We start from the raw sequence: 16,301 nt of genomic DNA on the forward strand, positions 1-16,301 counted from the left end.
ATCCAAGGATTATAATAGGGTAGACTTCAATTTGGGGGTGTTCAAAATTATTTCTTTATTAAAAAGTGTAATTTGTGTGTATCTGTGTAGGTGGATGACCTGGGTCTTGCAGGGGAGATTCTGCCAGTCACCTACAGTCATGTTGCCTCCAAGAGCCGATATTTGTATGTTAACAAACAGCTTCACAGGATGCCTTCAGGAATAAGGTAAGACTTAATCAAAGAGAATAATGATTATGTTTGGCTAATTAGTAGTAATTAAAGACACAAATTTAGATACATCTGAAGGACTAGAAAATTTTATGTCAAGTCACATTTTAAAAAAGACAACAAAAAAACAAAACAAAACTCTGCCTTTAGATGCTCCATAAGTACAGTTGTTACATTTATTACATTGCATGTTGTGTGGCTAAGTACTTTTCAAATCCTTAAAATCCAAAAAAAACTATCGAGGATCCTACATTTCCAATTATAATTAGTATTATTGTTGATGTAATTATTAATTGTGTTAAATATGTATTTTATTATCTGATCATGAAAGAAAAACAAAAAACACAACAATATGGCCATGTTGAATCTTGCATCTTGGTCTCTAGCTGCACTGCTGAAAATGGCAGTAACTGCCAAGAACACCGTGACACTGTTTGTGTCCTCTCGTTTGTGCTTGCACATATCAGCACTTGGGTGTGTTAATCCTGATTTGGTGGTTTTATGAATATTCCATGTACTCTGCTCAGCTTTGACTACTGCTGAAGCACGTGTGACAGAACGCTGTCAGACAAATCTGTTCTCTGTTATCTGGAGAGCTGACAATGTCACTGTCGTAGTGATATCATATGAAAAATGTATCACAAATTCACAATGCACATTGATTATAACTATAATAGAACATATGTTACTGTATTCAACTTAAGATAAAGCTGGATAGGAGTGCCTTGGTGGCCTAATCTGGATAAATTCATGAGGTTTAAATACAACACTGATGACAAAACATAGCCTCACAGTGAGCGTAGCATACTTTGACTCTTGTAGGTCATTTCTAATGTCACTATAATATTTTAAAATATTCATGATATTTTCCCTAAGTCACTATATGGACATCATAAGAATGTTATAGAGTGCCTGGTTAAATAAACCACTTCATGAAATCAGATTTTAAAATGTCCTAGTGGACACATTTCTTTATTCTCAGCTGATGGGGTGAGTGTTTCTTCTCAGATGTCAGCAGCTGGAGGTAAATGGACTTAGAATTTAGTGCTCTGTTGAACTGAATTATATTATTGTTGTATTGTATTTATTGGGACAATGTACAGTTTTAAACATAAATGTTAAGATTTGATGTACTGTACCAGAGTTAACTTTAAAGCTCATTTTCATCTGCAGTCCCTTACAAATAAAACATACAACAGCACAATAACAAACATTACAAGGCAAAAAACACATAGGACACATTATACAAAATACAAAGCTAGCACATTACATACACCCACAATGTCAACTAGAAGTCTCAGTTTTCAAGTCATTAACACTATGGATGTAATTCTACCTCCGACCACAATGTGTCTTGCAATGGCAGAGTGGCGCTGTTCAAACAACTTCACACATCGACATTGCACTTCCTCGTTTCCCCAGCAATCCACCTGCTAGGTATGAAGTAGATCGGATGAACGGTTATAGAGATATACGAAGGACAAACTTACATGCACACACCCAGACAGACAGACAGATATTCCTTGTTTTATATGGAGAGAAGATAGAGAGATATAGAGAGTTGCATCCAAACTGTGGATGGTATTAATTTCCAGTTGTTCATTTAGATAGGTGATAGGACCAGTGAAAGAATGTGTATTAATATTTTCAGTAAAGTGTGAGATAAATGTGATCCTTTTGTGTTTGCCTTAAACTACTACTGTATCAATTTCCTTCTCTCTCTCTTTTCTTCCCATCTCTGTCTTTCTTTCAGTGGACTTTTGCGGACAGTCCCACCTTTCTCGCGTCCCCTCCTGTTGAGTGTTGCCATGGAACTGCTGGTGAAGAAAGGCAAGGAGGAAGATGAGTCCGTCCATTCATTTGTTTCTAGGAGGCTGGGAGAGGAGGTGAGCTGGAGCTTTCAGAATTTTCTGTCAGAATGGTCTTAATTCAGATTTTTCTCAAACTGTTGTGATGTCCAACTCTGAAACCAGCTTGATGTATGAACCAAAACATTGCCTTAATGGCTTTGTGGCATTATAGATATCCCATGTATACTGGACTGTGGTCATAGTCATCACACCATTTGTCAGTTTCGCTAAATTAACATCTGACTGTGAGTGGTATCACGGAAGGCAGAGGGCCGCTTCTACTGAATATTTTGATTATAAGTGAATCTGTTGTAAGGGTGGGATTCATTGGCTTAAAGGACAGGTTCACATTTTTTCAAGTCTGTCTGAAAAACATACAAAATTTGACAAATTCAGACTGCTGAAACCTCATACATGGAATACATTTTCAGATAAAAGTGGGAATGTGGATTTCATCCCCCATCATCCATGTTGGTGTTGTGTTTGCAATGGATTTTTTGTCTTATGGGACCATACATTTTATATTGCTTGCTATTTTATTATAATTTTCCTCCTGTGTGTGTTTGTGTGTGTGTGTATGTAGCTGGCAGACATAGCTGTGGACAGTTTGTGTCGTGGTGTATTTGCAGGGGACTGCAGGAAGTTGAGTGTGCGCTCTTGTTTTCCTGTCCTCTACAACGCAGAGCAGCACAGAGGTTCCCTGACACTGGGCATGCTGCTGGGTGCAGGTACACTCCAGCTGTTACGATACTGTTGTTACTGTGATTCAACCACCCACCACATTTTGAAGACTTCAGTCAATTAAAACATAAAACATGCAGTACCAAATGACTCTACTTTAATCAGCACCTCTCTGATCCAAAAAAAAAAATTAACACTTAGCTTCACAAAAGTAGTATGTATGGGCAATAAACACAAGGAAATAAGCACAAGACAGAAATCAGAGGGCTGTAAATACTATTAGACAAATCATGGTGAACTCCTACCTTAAGCAGTGACAGAGCTACTGCATTCTAACAACATGTAGAACTAAGTACATTAACTACTCCTCTTCTTCAATATTGCACTGGCCTCCAGTTAGGTCAATCAATCAATCAATCAATCAATTCAATCAATCAATCATTTTTTATTGATATAGCGCCAAATCACAACAAAAGTCATCTCAGGGCACTTTTCACATAGAGCAGGTCAAGACCATATTGTTTAATTTACAGAGATCCAACAATTCCCCCATGAGCAAGCACTTGGCGACAGCGGTAAGGAAAAACTCCCCTTTAATGGGTAGAAACCTCAAGCAGAACTCAGCTCTTGGTGGGCGGCTATTGCTTTGGGTTGAGAGAGAGAGAGAAAGAAAGAGGGAAGGGGGGGGAGACAGAATAACAACAATCACAACAACAACAACTCCCCAACTCCGGGGAAGAAGCAAAGTTAGTGACATGCATTGATGTTACGTGAATGCATACAGATGGAGAGGAGAAGGAGGAGAGAGGAGCTCAGTGCATCATGGGAAGTCCCCGAGCAGTCTAGGCCTATAGCAGCATAACTAAGGGCTGATCCAAGGTGAGCCTGGTCGGCCCTAACTATAAGCTTTATCAAAAAGGAAAGTTTTAAGCCTACTCTTAAACATAGAGAGGGTGTCTGCACCCCGGACTGAATCTGGAAGATGGTTCCACAGGAGAGGAGCCTGATAGCTGAAGGCTCTGCCTCCCATTCTACTTTTAAAGACTGTAGGAACCACCAGTAAGCCTGCACTCTGGGAGCGCAGTGTTCTAGTGGAATAATACGGTACTATGAGCTCTTCAAGATATGATAGTGCCTGACCATTAAGGGCTTTGTAAGTTAGGAGAAGGATTTTAAATTCTATTCTAAATTTTACCGGAAGCCAATGTAGTGAAGCTAAAATGGGAGTAATGTGATCTCTTTTTCTAGTTTTAGTCAGTACACGTGCAGCTGCATTCTGGACCAGCTGGACAGTCTTTAGAGACTTATTAGGGCAGCCTGATAATAAGGAATTGCAATAATCCAGCCTAGAAGTAAACAAGTGGACTAGTTTTTCTTCATCTTTTTGGGACAGGATGTGCCTGATTTTTGTGATATTACGTAAGTGAAAAAAGGCAGTCCTTGAGATTTGATTTATGTGGGAGTTAAAGGACATATCCTGATCAAAGATAACTCCCAGATTCCTTACAGTGGTGCTGGAGGCCAGGGTAATGCCATCCAGAGTAGCTATATCATTAGACAATGTGTTTCTAAGGTGTTTAGGGCCAAGCACAATAACTTCAGTTTTATCTGAGTTTAGAAGTGGAAAATTGCAGGTCATCCAGGTCTTTATGTCCTTAAGGCATGCTTGGAGTTTGTTTAACTGATTGGTTTCATCAGGCTTCATTGATAAATATAATTGGGTATCATCTGCATAACAATGAAAATTTATGGAGTGTTTCCTAATAATATTACCTAAAGGAAGCATATACAAGGTGAATAGAATTGGTCCAAGTACAGAACCTTGTGGAACTCCATGTCTAACTTTTGCCTTCACGGAGGATTCATCATTAACATGTACAAACTGAAATCGGTCTGATAAATAGGACTTAAACCAGCTTAATGCAGTTCCTTTAATGCCAATTAAATGTTCCAGTCTCTGCAAAAGGATTTGATGGTCAATTGTGTCGAATGCGGCACTAAGATCTAACAGGACAAGTATCGAGACGAATCCTTTGTCCGATGCAGTAAGGAGGTCATTTGTGACTTTCACCAGTGCTGTCTCTGTGCTATGATGCGCTCTAAATCCTGACTGAAAGTCTTCAAATAAACTATTGTTATGTAGAAAGACACATAACTGATTAGCGACTGCTTTCTCAAGGATCTTAGAGAGAAATGGAAGGTTAGATATAGGTCTATAATTGGCTAAAATGCCTGAATCAAAAGTAGGTTTCTTAAGAAGAGGTTTACAGCTACTTTAAAGGACTGTGGTACATAGCCTGTTACTAAAGATAGATTGATCAGGTATAAAATAGATTAGATTAGAAATAGATTTTAAGTGGTGCTGTAAGGTAATAAATCACTTACAGGTGCAGGGCAAAAATATGTTGTATAAATAGTATGATGATGATGATGATGACCTTGAATGTTCAATAACTGAAGCCCGTTTGTCTCAATGACAAATGTTTTTTTTCCTCTGTGCCTTTGATTAATTCTGTACTTTCCCTAATTAAACCTGGGGCTATTTATTATTGCACTTTTCCTTGTCTTACTTTGTCTCTATTCGATTTTTAAATTTTTTTTCATTTGATTCGGCTTTATTTTAGTTTCCTCTTCATTGGTTTTACATGGAGTTGTAATGTATTTCTGTGCATTATCTAAAGCCTCAGTCCTTGAACCACTGGAAACATATAGCACATCTGACTAGGAACATACTGCAACTTCACTGTAAAACAGAATGGTTCCACTATATATGTGTCTCGGTGAGATTAGTGCTAAGAGTGCTTATTATATTTTGTCTGTAATATCAATGCTATTATTGGACTAAAGTTGTTTGTGTGAAAACATGTAGGTCCCACTCCTGTGGTCCCTCCTGGCCCTCTGAGTCAGAGATCTATTAAAGAGTCGTGGGCTCAGTGGTCCCTGAGCAGGGGAATGGAGTCTCTCCCAGAATCTATCATAGAGTTCCTGCAACAGAGTGGGAGAGTGCAGCTTCACAGAGAGGCAGCTGTTAAACAAATCAGTCCTTCAGCCTCTGGGTGGACGGTAAGTGGAGACTATAAACTTCAATAATCCATATGACAGGAAAATATGAATGTGATGTTAAGATTGAGCTGCCTCTTGTTGTGTCATTCCCTCATCTGCAGAATTTAGCAAATTTGGTAACATTTTCTAATAGAAAGTTTTGAAGCTCTATGATGTTTGCTCATTGTTTTTAGCCATCTAGCATTGTGGCTCTAGGGACGGAAATGTTGGTCTGTTGGTCTGTCCTGTGTCCTCTTGTCTGTCTCCAAACTGTGCACTGATAGCTCAACGCAGACAGAAACAAAACAAAAATACTTCAGAAATGAGGGTTATTATTCATTGTTCATTACAGTCTCAACAAAAGAAGGTCCTCACTATCGGCAGCATTCTTGCATTTGTGTCTCCTTCCTCCTCCTCTTTCTCTTCTCCTTGCTTTGATGTCTGCCCTCTGACAGGCTCGCAATACTTAAGATGTTCAGCAAACAATCAAGGACAAATCACAACTGGTGATTGTGACAAGTGAAATAGCTCCACATATACTCTGGAGGAACTGTAATAACTGTGTTTACTGCTAATTAGCAGATGTGGGCATGATAACACACTAAACTAAGATGATGACCATGGTAAACAACACATTCTGGCCTGCTCTATTCTCATATTCTCGTCTTATTTGACTGCTTCCATAATACGTGTGTGTGTGTGTAGATCCATTTGGAGGATGGAGTCCTATCAGCTGACCACATCATCTCTGCACTACCTGCTAAAGGCAAGTGGTGGATAACAAGATATACAATTAAAATGTTATCTCAGTATTTTTACCTAACAATTAAATAATAATGTGATGTAAATGTCTTTATTAGATTTCTGAAAAACCAAATGTTTTGAGAACACATTCTAACAAAATGGAATCTATGGGAAATGTTAACAAAAAGAAAAAAATGATTTTCTTGCCATAACACTAAGCCCTATATGAAGTAATTTCTCTCTTTGCTCCCCCTCAGCCCTCTCCTCAGCCCTGCCCTCCTCCTGTCAGCCTCTCATCCAGCAGCTGCAGGACATCTCCACAGTAACAGTTGCTGTGGTAAATCTGGAGTATGAAGGTTCCATCCTGCCTGTAATGGTGAGAACTACAGAGGGACACACAACACACCCACATACACACACACATACACATACAGAGAGAGAGAGAGAGTTGTGTTTTAATCATTTCAGAGGACATTACATCGAGTAACATTCATTGCCCCCGAGACTTACCCTAACCAAACCCAACCAAGGGATGCGAGTCCCCACAATATGATTGTAAACAGATTAATGTCCCCACAACATGAGTAATACCTGATATGCACACATCCACATAAAGATGTCGCATAAACAAACTCTGTGAAGCAATACAAAGCATACACTCTCCAGTAGAAACATCCTTTGGATTCTGATGAACCAGTGACTCCTCTTAGAGCCAACATCACGGCAAACAATTAAATGGTAAATGGACTGTACTTATATAGTGCCTTTCTTGTCTTCCAACCACTCAAAGCGCTTTTACACTACGTGTCACATTCACCCATTCACACACATTCATATGCTGAATGGGTGGGGCTACCATGCAAGGTCCCAACCTGCCCATCAGAGGAAGCTAACCATTCACACACATTCATACACTGATGGCACAGCCATCAGGAGCGATTTTGGGGTTTAGTATCTTGCCCAAGGACACTGCAACATACAGACTGGAGGAGCAGGGAATTGAGCCGCCGATCTTCCAATTAGTGGACGACCCGCTGTAGCCACATTATACTGTGGCTCTGATATTGGTCATCATATTTCTAGTGTCAGTTGTTGTGCATTACCAATAAAGTGACAAAAATAATGTAATGGTGTGTGTATGTGTGTTGTCAGGGTTTTGGTCACCTGGTTCCATCATCTGAGGATCGGGGTTTACTAGGTGTGGTCTATGACTCTGTTTCCTTTCCTCAGCACGACAGACCTAATGGACAGACTACTAGAGTGACGGTACACACATACTCACAGACACACATACTCTTTCTCTCTCTCATTCTCTGTCTCACTCTGTCTCTCTTGTGCACTCTCTCTCATGCCCTCTCACTCCTTCACATGGATCATGTGCGTATACTCTCTCTCTTCTACACAGCCCTGCATGTTTTAAGATCAGTTGTTCAACTACAAACCTTCATATTTTAGGATGGACAGACAATTTCCACCCAGTGTAAATGTAATGTAAGGCATCAGCTTCTAAATCCTCAGTAGTATGGTAGAGTCCACCCTCAGCTTAAGGGCAAGCAGCTCACACTTGTTAATGATCAAACAGAGAGAGAGTAAGTCTTAATGGTATCAATTGCCTCTGAAACTTGTGAAGCATCTTTTAAAAATAAGTGGTATCAACAGTCAGCTGACTCCCAATCTCACAATCAACAATAGAGATACCCTTTAATGGACTGAATTTTACAAAATAACAAAATAATTGAGGGCAAAGTTTAAAAAATGTACGGGGAGACTGAGTAGCCCTGTCTGACGCAACGTTTTGAGTAAAATCTAGTAGAACTTGCTTGTAGATTAATTGAGCAGTTTGCATACATGGTCTTGATGGAATTACAAGAACAAAGGCCTAAACCGAATTCCTGTAAGGCATGAAATATAAAATGGTGTTCGACTTTGTTGAGGCAGATATCCAAAAACAAAATACAGCTTTCATCAATACACACATCAATATAATCAATTAAATCTTTTACAAGCCTTATATAATTAGATATACTGTATGTCTGTGCCTCATAAAACCAGATTGAGATTCATCATGATGATACAGTCTAAAACAATCTTTAATCTCTTAGCAAAGATCATTGCAAAAGCCTTATAATCACTATTGAGAAGACAAATAGGTTTCCAATCATCAATACAAAGAGGATCTTTCCTAAGCTTTGAAATTAGATTTGGAATGTTATTAAACCTTGAATTAAGCTATCAACCAGAAGTCTTTGTGAGACAGTTTTATTACCCCATGTGTGTATTTTAGTAACATTGGGTTTGAAAGGAGTGCGTTTGGTTATTAGTTACAATTCATTATTATCAGAGATAATTATGAAATCAGAAATTATTAAACTGAATTAATAATGCAGGGCACCACCCGGAAACCAGGACCAATAACCAGACTGTAAAAGTAGTCTCATAAACAAATTGTTCAATTAGGGGAGCTAATACCTGGGGTATCAGCACCACCAAGTGAACAGTGAAGGTGAAAGTCCGTGCTCTGACTCTCAATCAGCCACTTATCACAATAAAATATGCACAATAATGACAAAAAGGTTTCTCTTTAAAGCTATAAACAATATTTATTAATCTCCACAAGGATCAACAAAGTCAACAATTGTGACCGAGCCAGGTGATGATGCAAGTGATTCAAGATGGCGTGGCTTCCAGGTGAAGGGTGTGTATGTGTGTATGTATGTATGTATGTATGTATGTATGTATGTATGTATGTATGTATGTGTGTGTGTGTGTGTGTGTGTGTGTGTGTGTGTGTGTGTGTGTGTGTGTGTGTGTGTGTGTGTGTGTGTGTGTGTGTGTGTTAGTAAAAGAGAGGGAAAGAGAAGAGGGAGACCGACTCTCGGTCCCGCGACCGTGAGAGGAGAGCAGTGGTTGCTTTATCTACAGAGAGCGCGCGTATGGATGATGGTCTGTACGCACGTTATCTGGTTGTGAACTGACAAAGCAACTTACTTTTCACTCTTGGTGGCACAAACACAGAAATGCCGAATGGGATAACGCAAACAGCCTAGCGTGGTGAACACAAACTAAACAGGCAGCAGGGGCGTAGAAGTTATCCACCTCTCCGTGAAGAAAATCCTTTCTTCCTTCTGCAAGTAACAGTGAGAGTGCTGGGTTGCAACAGCAGTCTCTCGCGGATCCAGTAGTGGTGTTCGTAAGAACACGGGTCGAAGTCTCATCTCGTCCAGCAAGGGGAGAAGCTCCAAAAGAAAAGGGGGGATAAGCACACGTGTACAATTCCTCTTTGATGGTAATCTGGCTGACCGAAAAAGCAAGCCTTCTCCTGAGCACAGATATGCTAAAAGAGGACAAGACTTGTTTCCGACCCGTGTTTTAAAGGGGGAGTGATGTCACGGCTGTGTTGCCATGACTCCCTGTGATGTTGATGCATCTCTGCCAATCAGAGATGAGAGCCTGCCATTTCCTGCTGAGTTCGCACTTAGGTGCGAAATTGCAATGCATGGAAATGCACAGAAATGGAGTCTGTGAGCAGCATTTTGGTGCTGTCCCTTTGTTTCAGGGGAACAAATGAAGGAGGCGGCCTCATGGCCAGGCTCAGAGTTTACATGTAGGCCTTTCTTTGTCTGACCCCATGGTGGAAGCCTAACAGTAAGTATGTTTTTTTTTCTCCATATATCCACCAAATAGAATTTCTCCATAAAAAGTATTCAACTGAAAGCTAAAGAAATATTTGGGCGAGAAGGTCATCTATCTAACAAACCATCTAGAGCTATACTGAAGTCACTTCTTCGCAAAATTAGTAAATTTGGATATTTGGACAGCCAGTTTAAAAAGGAATGCTCTAAATGATCCAGTAAGTCATTTTTTTTTAAATTGTATTAATATAATTTTGTAAGAAGTTATTAATATGTGTTATTGCTATTAAGAACTAATAAAACATAATGACCATTAGGGCCACTTTATTAATGCAAAATGTCCCCATTAAAGGTGTTCTTCAATATATCAACTCTTGTTGCTTTTTCTGAACCATGTAAACCATGAAAACCAAATGTCATTGCCCCATTGATCTTTCCAAAACGCTGTGTAATTTACAGTTGAGTGTAGCAAATAAGAACAAAGCTTTCTGCTTTAAGTTATGTTTCAAACCCCTGGCCTTTAGAGAAACAACAGATAAAGTCAGTGTAACAGTAAGTAACAAAGTGTGATGTAACCACATCAAATTGTCTCCATCCCTTATGAGAAGATCTCGCTTAGTCAGCGATGTAAACATATGCTTGGAGGCACTGGAGGTTGAAAGGTTAACAGTTCCTACATTCAACTTCTGGACCGTGTAACACAGATCTGAAGTGAGGTGCCATTCAAAGCGGTCTTGAGTTGCAACACATCATCTTGCATGGACACCTCTACTGTTGTCATGGCTGAATGTATTTCCTTCCCATCCATTATGATCCGAACTCCTGTGAAGTGTGCCTTTTTCCCTTCTTTCCTGGCAGCTTCTATCATCAGCCATAGCTTCTCCCGCAGTTCCTTATCAGCAGCCGTTAGATCGTCAGTAAATCTTGTGTCAATCTATGGGTGAAACAGATGATGGTTGTTCTCGTTTCCCTCAGCTTTTTGTTATATCGGCTCACAGGATGAACAATGTCAATATTCTCTCTTATCTTTACAGAGATACTGTATGACCAGCAGTGACACAGCAAATGTTGGCAACCTTGGATTTGGTGTTGTCTTTTTTATCCTTGGGAATATCATGAGGCCTTAATGTCAGATTTCAGACTCTCAACTTCTGCAGACACAGTCAACAGACTTTTTAAAAGGAATGATACTCACAGTGTTGTGGTTGATCATGCACTCCAAATTATCAGCCCATTAGTTGATTTTGGCTAACAGGAGGCCAACGATATTGTTCTGTAACTCAGTCATGAGTCATGTCACCTTTCTTCTTCTTTTCACTTGTTTGCTCAGGGATTCAACTGAGGCAGGGGTGAAAGTTCTGGGCTTTTATTTTGATTCTCAGAACAAACTTTCAGAGGTATTGCACAGAGCAGCAGCAGACTGCAACTCTGCTCCACAGCAGACAGGTTCAGTAATGGTGGAGCTCCGGTTACACTTCGATTTAACATTTTGAAAATAGATTTTACCAACTAATAACTGCAGGAACAGACAGCTGGAGATTTGGAGAACTACATGACGAAATGTGAAGATTAGATGAAATATGTGCCAACAGAAGCAAAAAATCCAAAATGGTGGATTTTTTTAAGGCAATGGGTGAGGCCTCTATCAGTCTACTTAGCATCATCCAAGGAACAAACTGTGCAAATCTTGTTTTGAAAGGCCTCACAGTTCATGAGTTATTAGCCAAAACATAAAACATGTCATGACTGACCACATGGTGGCACTATTGGTCCTATGTTTTAATATGTTAAGCATTTCCACATGGGAAACCTGTCCATGAAGTATCGGTACTTTAGCACATTTAGTTTTTTCTAATATGAACATTCAAGCATTCCTCCCATAGACTTTCCATTATAAATTTTAATATTTTAAAAATGATATAAAATCACTGGAATATGCTACAAAGAATGGTAAGAGCAGTATTGTCCTTAAAGGAGCTGAACATTTTTGATGTTAGAATGGTTTCTGTTACTCAGAGTATGCAGTGGTTAGAAACCGAAAAAGGTACAGAAGAATAATAATAAATAACCAGAAAATTGTGCAATTTCTGAAGAAATTGCGTTTGAGAGCTGCTAACTGTTAGCTGCTGCTGCTACTACTACAGCCGCTGTAAGCTGCTGCTCCAGCACTAATTTTTTAAAATCCTGTAGGGTCACCTACAGGTGCAATTATATGAAATGCTACAGACTACAACTACAAAGGCTACAACTTTGCTGAATTTGGTTACCATATTACATGTAAGAGATACGGCAGTTAATAGGTAGTATGGTTGTGTTTCTCTAATGTCCACATGGTGGGGCTATTGGTGCCATGCTTCAATATGTTGTGCACATTCTTATGGAGAACTTCAAGATTTAGTTTGTCATTTTCTTGTGTATTTGCATACACAAAGAAATGAAACGCTGTTCCTCCCAGCCCACAGCAGTGCAACAACAACAGAAAGGATAAAGATATACTGTATATCTAAAAATTCCCCTTAAAGAATGATAAAAACATATCAATCCCAAGAGGAAAAAATAAAAAAGAACAAGCAGTTAGCAGCACAATGCATTAAAGTGCATGTAGAGAGAAAAGTACATGTCTCAGTTCGATGTAGACAGCTCTTGTATGTCAATGAGTGACCAGTTATATAATCCATTTTGCTGTCCAGAGAATGTCCAGGCAACATGATTGTTGGAAATGCCCGTTTGTGTGGGTTAGCCTAGCTTGCACTCCTCTGCGCTTGCCCCACTTCCGCATCCTGTTGCACTGCTTTCAATGTTTCCTCTCTGGTGCAGCTCCAGGCAAGGCCATGGTCTCCTTTGGGTCCACTGGAAGTAGCAGACCAAGCGCATTCAACTCATTTAGCTCTCTCAGACAGTATTTCTCATAGCAAAAGTCTTTGTTACAAATATCCAAAACAAACTGACGATCATAGACATATTTCCCTTGCATTTCACGCAATGACACAGACAAACGTAGACATGGACAAAGACACTGCAGAGGTGAAACTAGGAGAAGCCGCTGCAAACGTTGCAAATGTCAAAAAACTGCGCGAAAAGTAAATTCAATTAATTAATTCAAGTAAATGGCTGACTTAGTTTTCGACTTAGGGTACGGCTCCAAGAGGCTTTTTTGTGCGTCTGGTCATGATACATGTGCCTACCAAATTTCATTCATGTACATCAAATTAAAAGGTGCCTGCTTTGTCTTTGTAAATCTTCTAGGGGGCACACTCTAGTCATTTTGCCACACCCAATCCCAAGTTCCATATCAGATATCAAGTTTCGTCACTTCTGACATGTTTACCAAGTTTCGTGAGTTTTCAAGCATCCCTAGCCCCTCAAAAACAGCTTCCTGTTTCATGGTGAATAGTGTATCACCATGGCGATGGCTTTTCATGTAAATTCAACAGCTTCACTATTTAGCATCATCAAGGTCTTAAAACTTAGATGGCCATATTTTAGGTGGATCTAGTTAAGCTGCTAGGAGTAGTTAGTAAAAGAATGGGGCTTATGGCGACTTGTTGCCATTAGGTGGCGCTATAACTATGATTCAATATGGGCCTGTACATGTCTTCAGACCAGGACTCTTATCAAGTGTGTGAAATTTGGGAAAGATCTGATGTTTTGGAGTCGACTTACAACAGTTTGTTTTTTCATGTTGAAACATAAAAATTCGCCGCATTGCCACAGCAACAGCGTTCAATGAAAACTCACAAGCTTTACAATATAGCATCATGAAGGTCTTCAGGCTTTTCTGACCAAATTTGAGGTGGATCTGTTCATCCTAAGCACAGGTCATAAAAATACAGCACCTGTAACCTCCTGTTGCCAGTAGGTGGTGCTATGACTATGACTCAATATTTAAATTTCCTCTCTGGCTGCCATTGTGTGACACGTGTTCTCACTTGGCCCATAGACTGTACAGACAGACATCAATCTCTTTTTTAGACTCTTTTTTTTACAAATATAAAACCTTCATCGATTAAAAATTCATAATACAAAGAGTAATTCAAGCTGCAAGCAGTGGTGAACGGGCCCTCGCACCTCGTACCCATCGGAGGGAACAACAGCTGTCGTATCACTACTGTAGATCTGTTTACACAGCTCTTAATTTCAGGATTATCGCAAACTGTTAGAATAAAATATTATTTCTGGTGTGCAGTACGTTGTGCTGGATATGACTTATTGGATAATGTGTATACGTTAGGTGAACTATGTGTTATTTAGGCCTCAATTGTTGTTGCATGTAGGCAATACTAAATAGGTGAAATATTAATGTAGTGTATTGTATATCATGTGTAGACCACACCATGTAAATTTCATGTAAATTGGATCATGTTTGTCACATAAGTCACATGTCCTGTTATCAGTAGGTGGCGATAACCATGACTCAATATTGGCATGTAGATGTGTTCAGGCCTGGACTCTTATCAAGCATGAGAAATTTGGGGCGGATTGGATGATGTAAAGTGGAGTTACAACAACTTCCTGATTAATGCCCAAACATGTTTTGGGCAAAATTGTCCAGCATGCCACACCCAGGGCGTTCCATGAAAATTAAAAAGCTTCACAATTTAGCATCACAAAGGTGTTGTGATGATGTAACCTACCAAATTTAAAGCCGCTTGGGTTAAATCTCTAGGAGTTCATTAAAATAGCTTATATTATATCATTATAATGGCTTTGTGAAAAAAATGCAAAGTAGATTCAAAATGGCTCACTTCCTGTTGGACTTAGGGTATGGCTCCAACAGGCTTGTCTGGAGATGTTACATCTGCCTACCAAATTTCATACAAATATGTCAAATTTAAAGGTGGGGGCTTTGACTTTGAAATTTTCTAGGGGGCGCCCTCGAGCCATTTTGCCACACCCATGCCCAAGATCCATATCAGATATCAGGTTACACCACTTTTGCATGTGCAAAGCCTCATGAGTTTTCGATTACACCTAGCACCTCAAAAATGTCAAACATATTTAGGGGGCGCTATAGAGCTGATGTGCCACGCCCAAGCCCAATTGTACTACTCATGTACTACTAATACGAACATAGGTACAAAGTTTCATGAGTTTTCATGCATCCTAAAGGCCTCAAATGTGTTTGTAAAATGAAAATGAAAACAGCCCTGCGTTTGGGGGTGCTATGGAGCCTACTGACAACGCCTGAGCCCAATCACTACAGAACTGCAGTTTTCACCAGTTCTGACATGTGTGCCAATTTTCGTGAGATTTGGAGCATTCTAAGCCCCTCAAAAATGCCATGGCGTACTACAATAATAATAATAATAATAATAATTAATAATAATAAGAATCCCTTCAAAAACAAAAGGGTTCCTCAGACTGTAGTGCTCGGGCCCAAATAGTTGACCTCCTTTGCAGTTTGAGGTGTCCTGTTAACAGTTCTACAGATGTCTCTTTTACAATGGCGGTTTATGGGGAAAATGCTTTTTGCATACATACATACAATACAATCAAAACTACAGACATAAGTATTATATTATTCAGGCCAATTTAAGCTATAATATATAATTATTTTGCATTAAAATGTCTAAAAACAACTAAACCTATGTTATATATTTTGTTGAGTTGTGTACTTACATTATCCCAAATGTTTCCAACAATTTTCAAACCCAGAGAAATATGAAATTTTAATCAAGGTAACGGACCGTTTCATTTGGTCGCCTGTCAATGGCGTCATACCCCTCTACCAAAGAGTATAGTGCACAAGATGCATGCCCTGGCGTTTTGTTTGTCCGCTACAACTGTGTCTACCAAAGAGTAACTTACACACATACAAGATAATACATCAGTGTTGTGGTTGTTGTGACAGACACTTTTATAAATTGACTTTTATTCAGTTTTAAGTCACATTTTCATGATAAATTTTGGTCATTTTTAACTATATCTTTTAGCCGGATGAAGGATTTTAGTTGTCGAACGTCTGGATCTTAGGTTATCAGAGAAATAAACTGGGAAAATGTTGGCAGCATTAGCAGCAGCTCGGCGAACAGCCCCTACAGGAATATTGTTTTTTTCTAGGTGAAACAGCTTTATTCAGTATTTTCACCGATTTTGATCTGTGTGTACGTTTATTTTTGGAGAGGAGGAGACCTCTGCAGATA

At 39.4% G+C, this 16,301-nt stretch overlaps 1 protein-coding gene across 2 annotated transcripts in view; it reads left to right on the forward strand.

The window, feature by feature from the left end:
* Positions 1-16,301, forward strand: part of ppox (protoporphyrinogen oxidase) — a 40,920-nt gene that overhangs the window by 22,577 nt on the left and 2,042 nt on the right. For both annotated transcript variants that reach the window (XM_042424107.1, XM_042424109.1), the window contains 7 exons: positions 91-206; positions 1,963-2,095; positions 2,643-2,787; positions 5,610-5,803; positions 6,488-6,548; positions 6,784-6,902; positions 7,679-7,792. In XM_042424107.1, coding sequence (XP_042280041.1) covers positions 91-206; positions 1,963-2,095; positions 2,643-2,787; positions 5,610-5,803; positions 6,488-6,548; positions 6,784-6,902; positions 7,679-7,792 — 882 coding nt within the window. The remainder of the gene's footprint in view (positions 1-90; positions 207-1,962; positions 2,096-2,642; positions 2,788-5,609; positions 5,804-6,487; positions 6,549-6,783; positions 6,903-7,678; positions 7,793-16,301) is intronic.

This window comes from Thunnus maccoyii, chromosome 10, assembly GCF_910596095.1.
Source record: "Thunnus maccoyii chromosome 10, fThuMac1.1, whole genome shotgun sequence".
NCBI lineage: Eukaryota > Metazoa > Chordata > Actinopteri > Scombriformes > Scombridae > Thunnus > Thunnus maccoyii.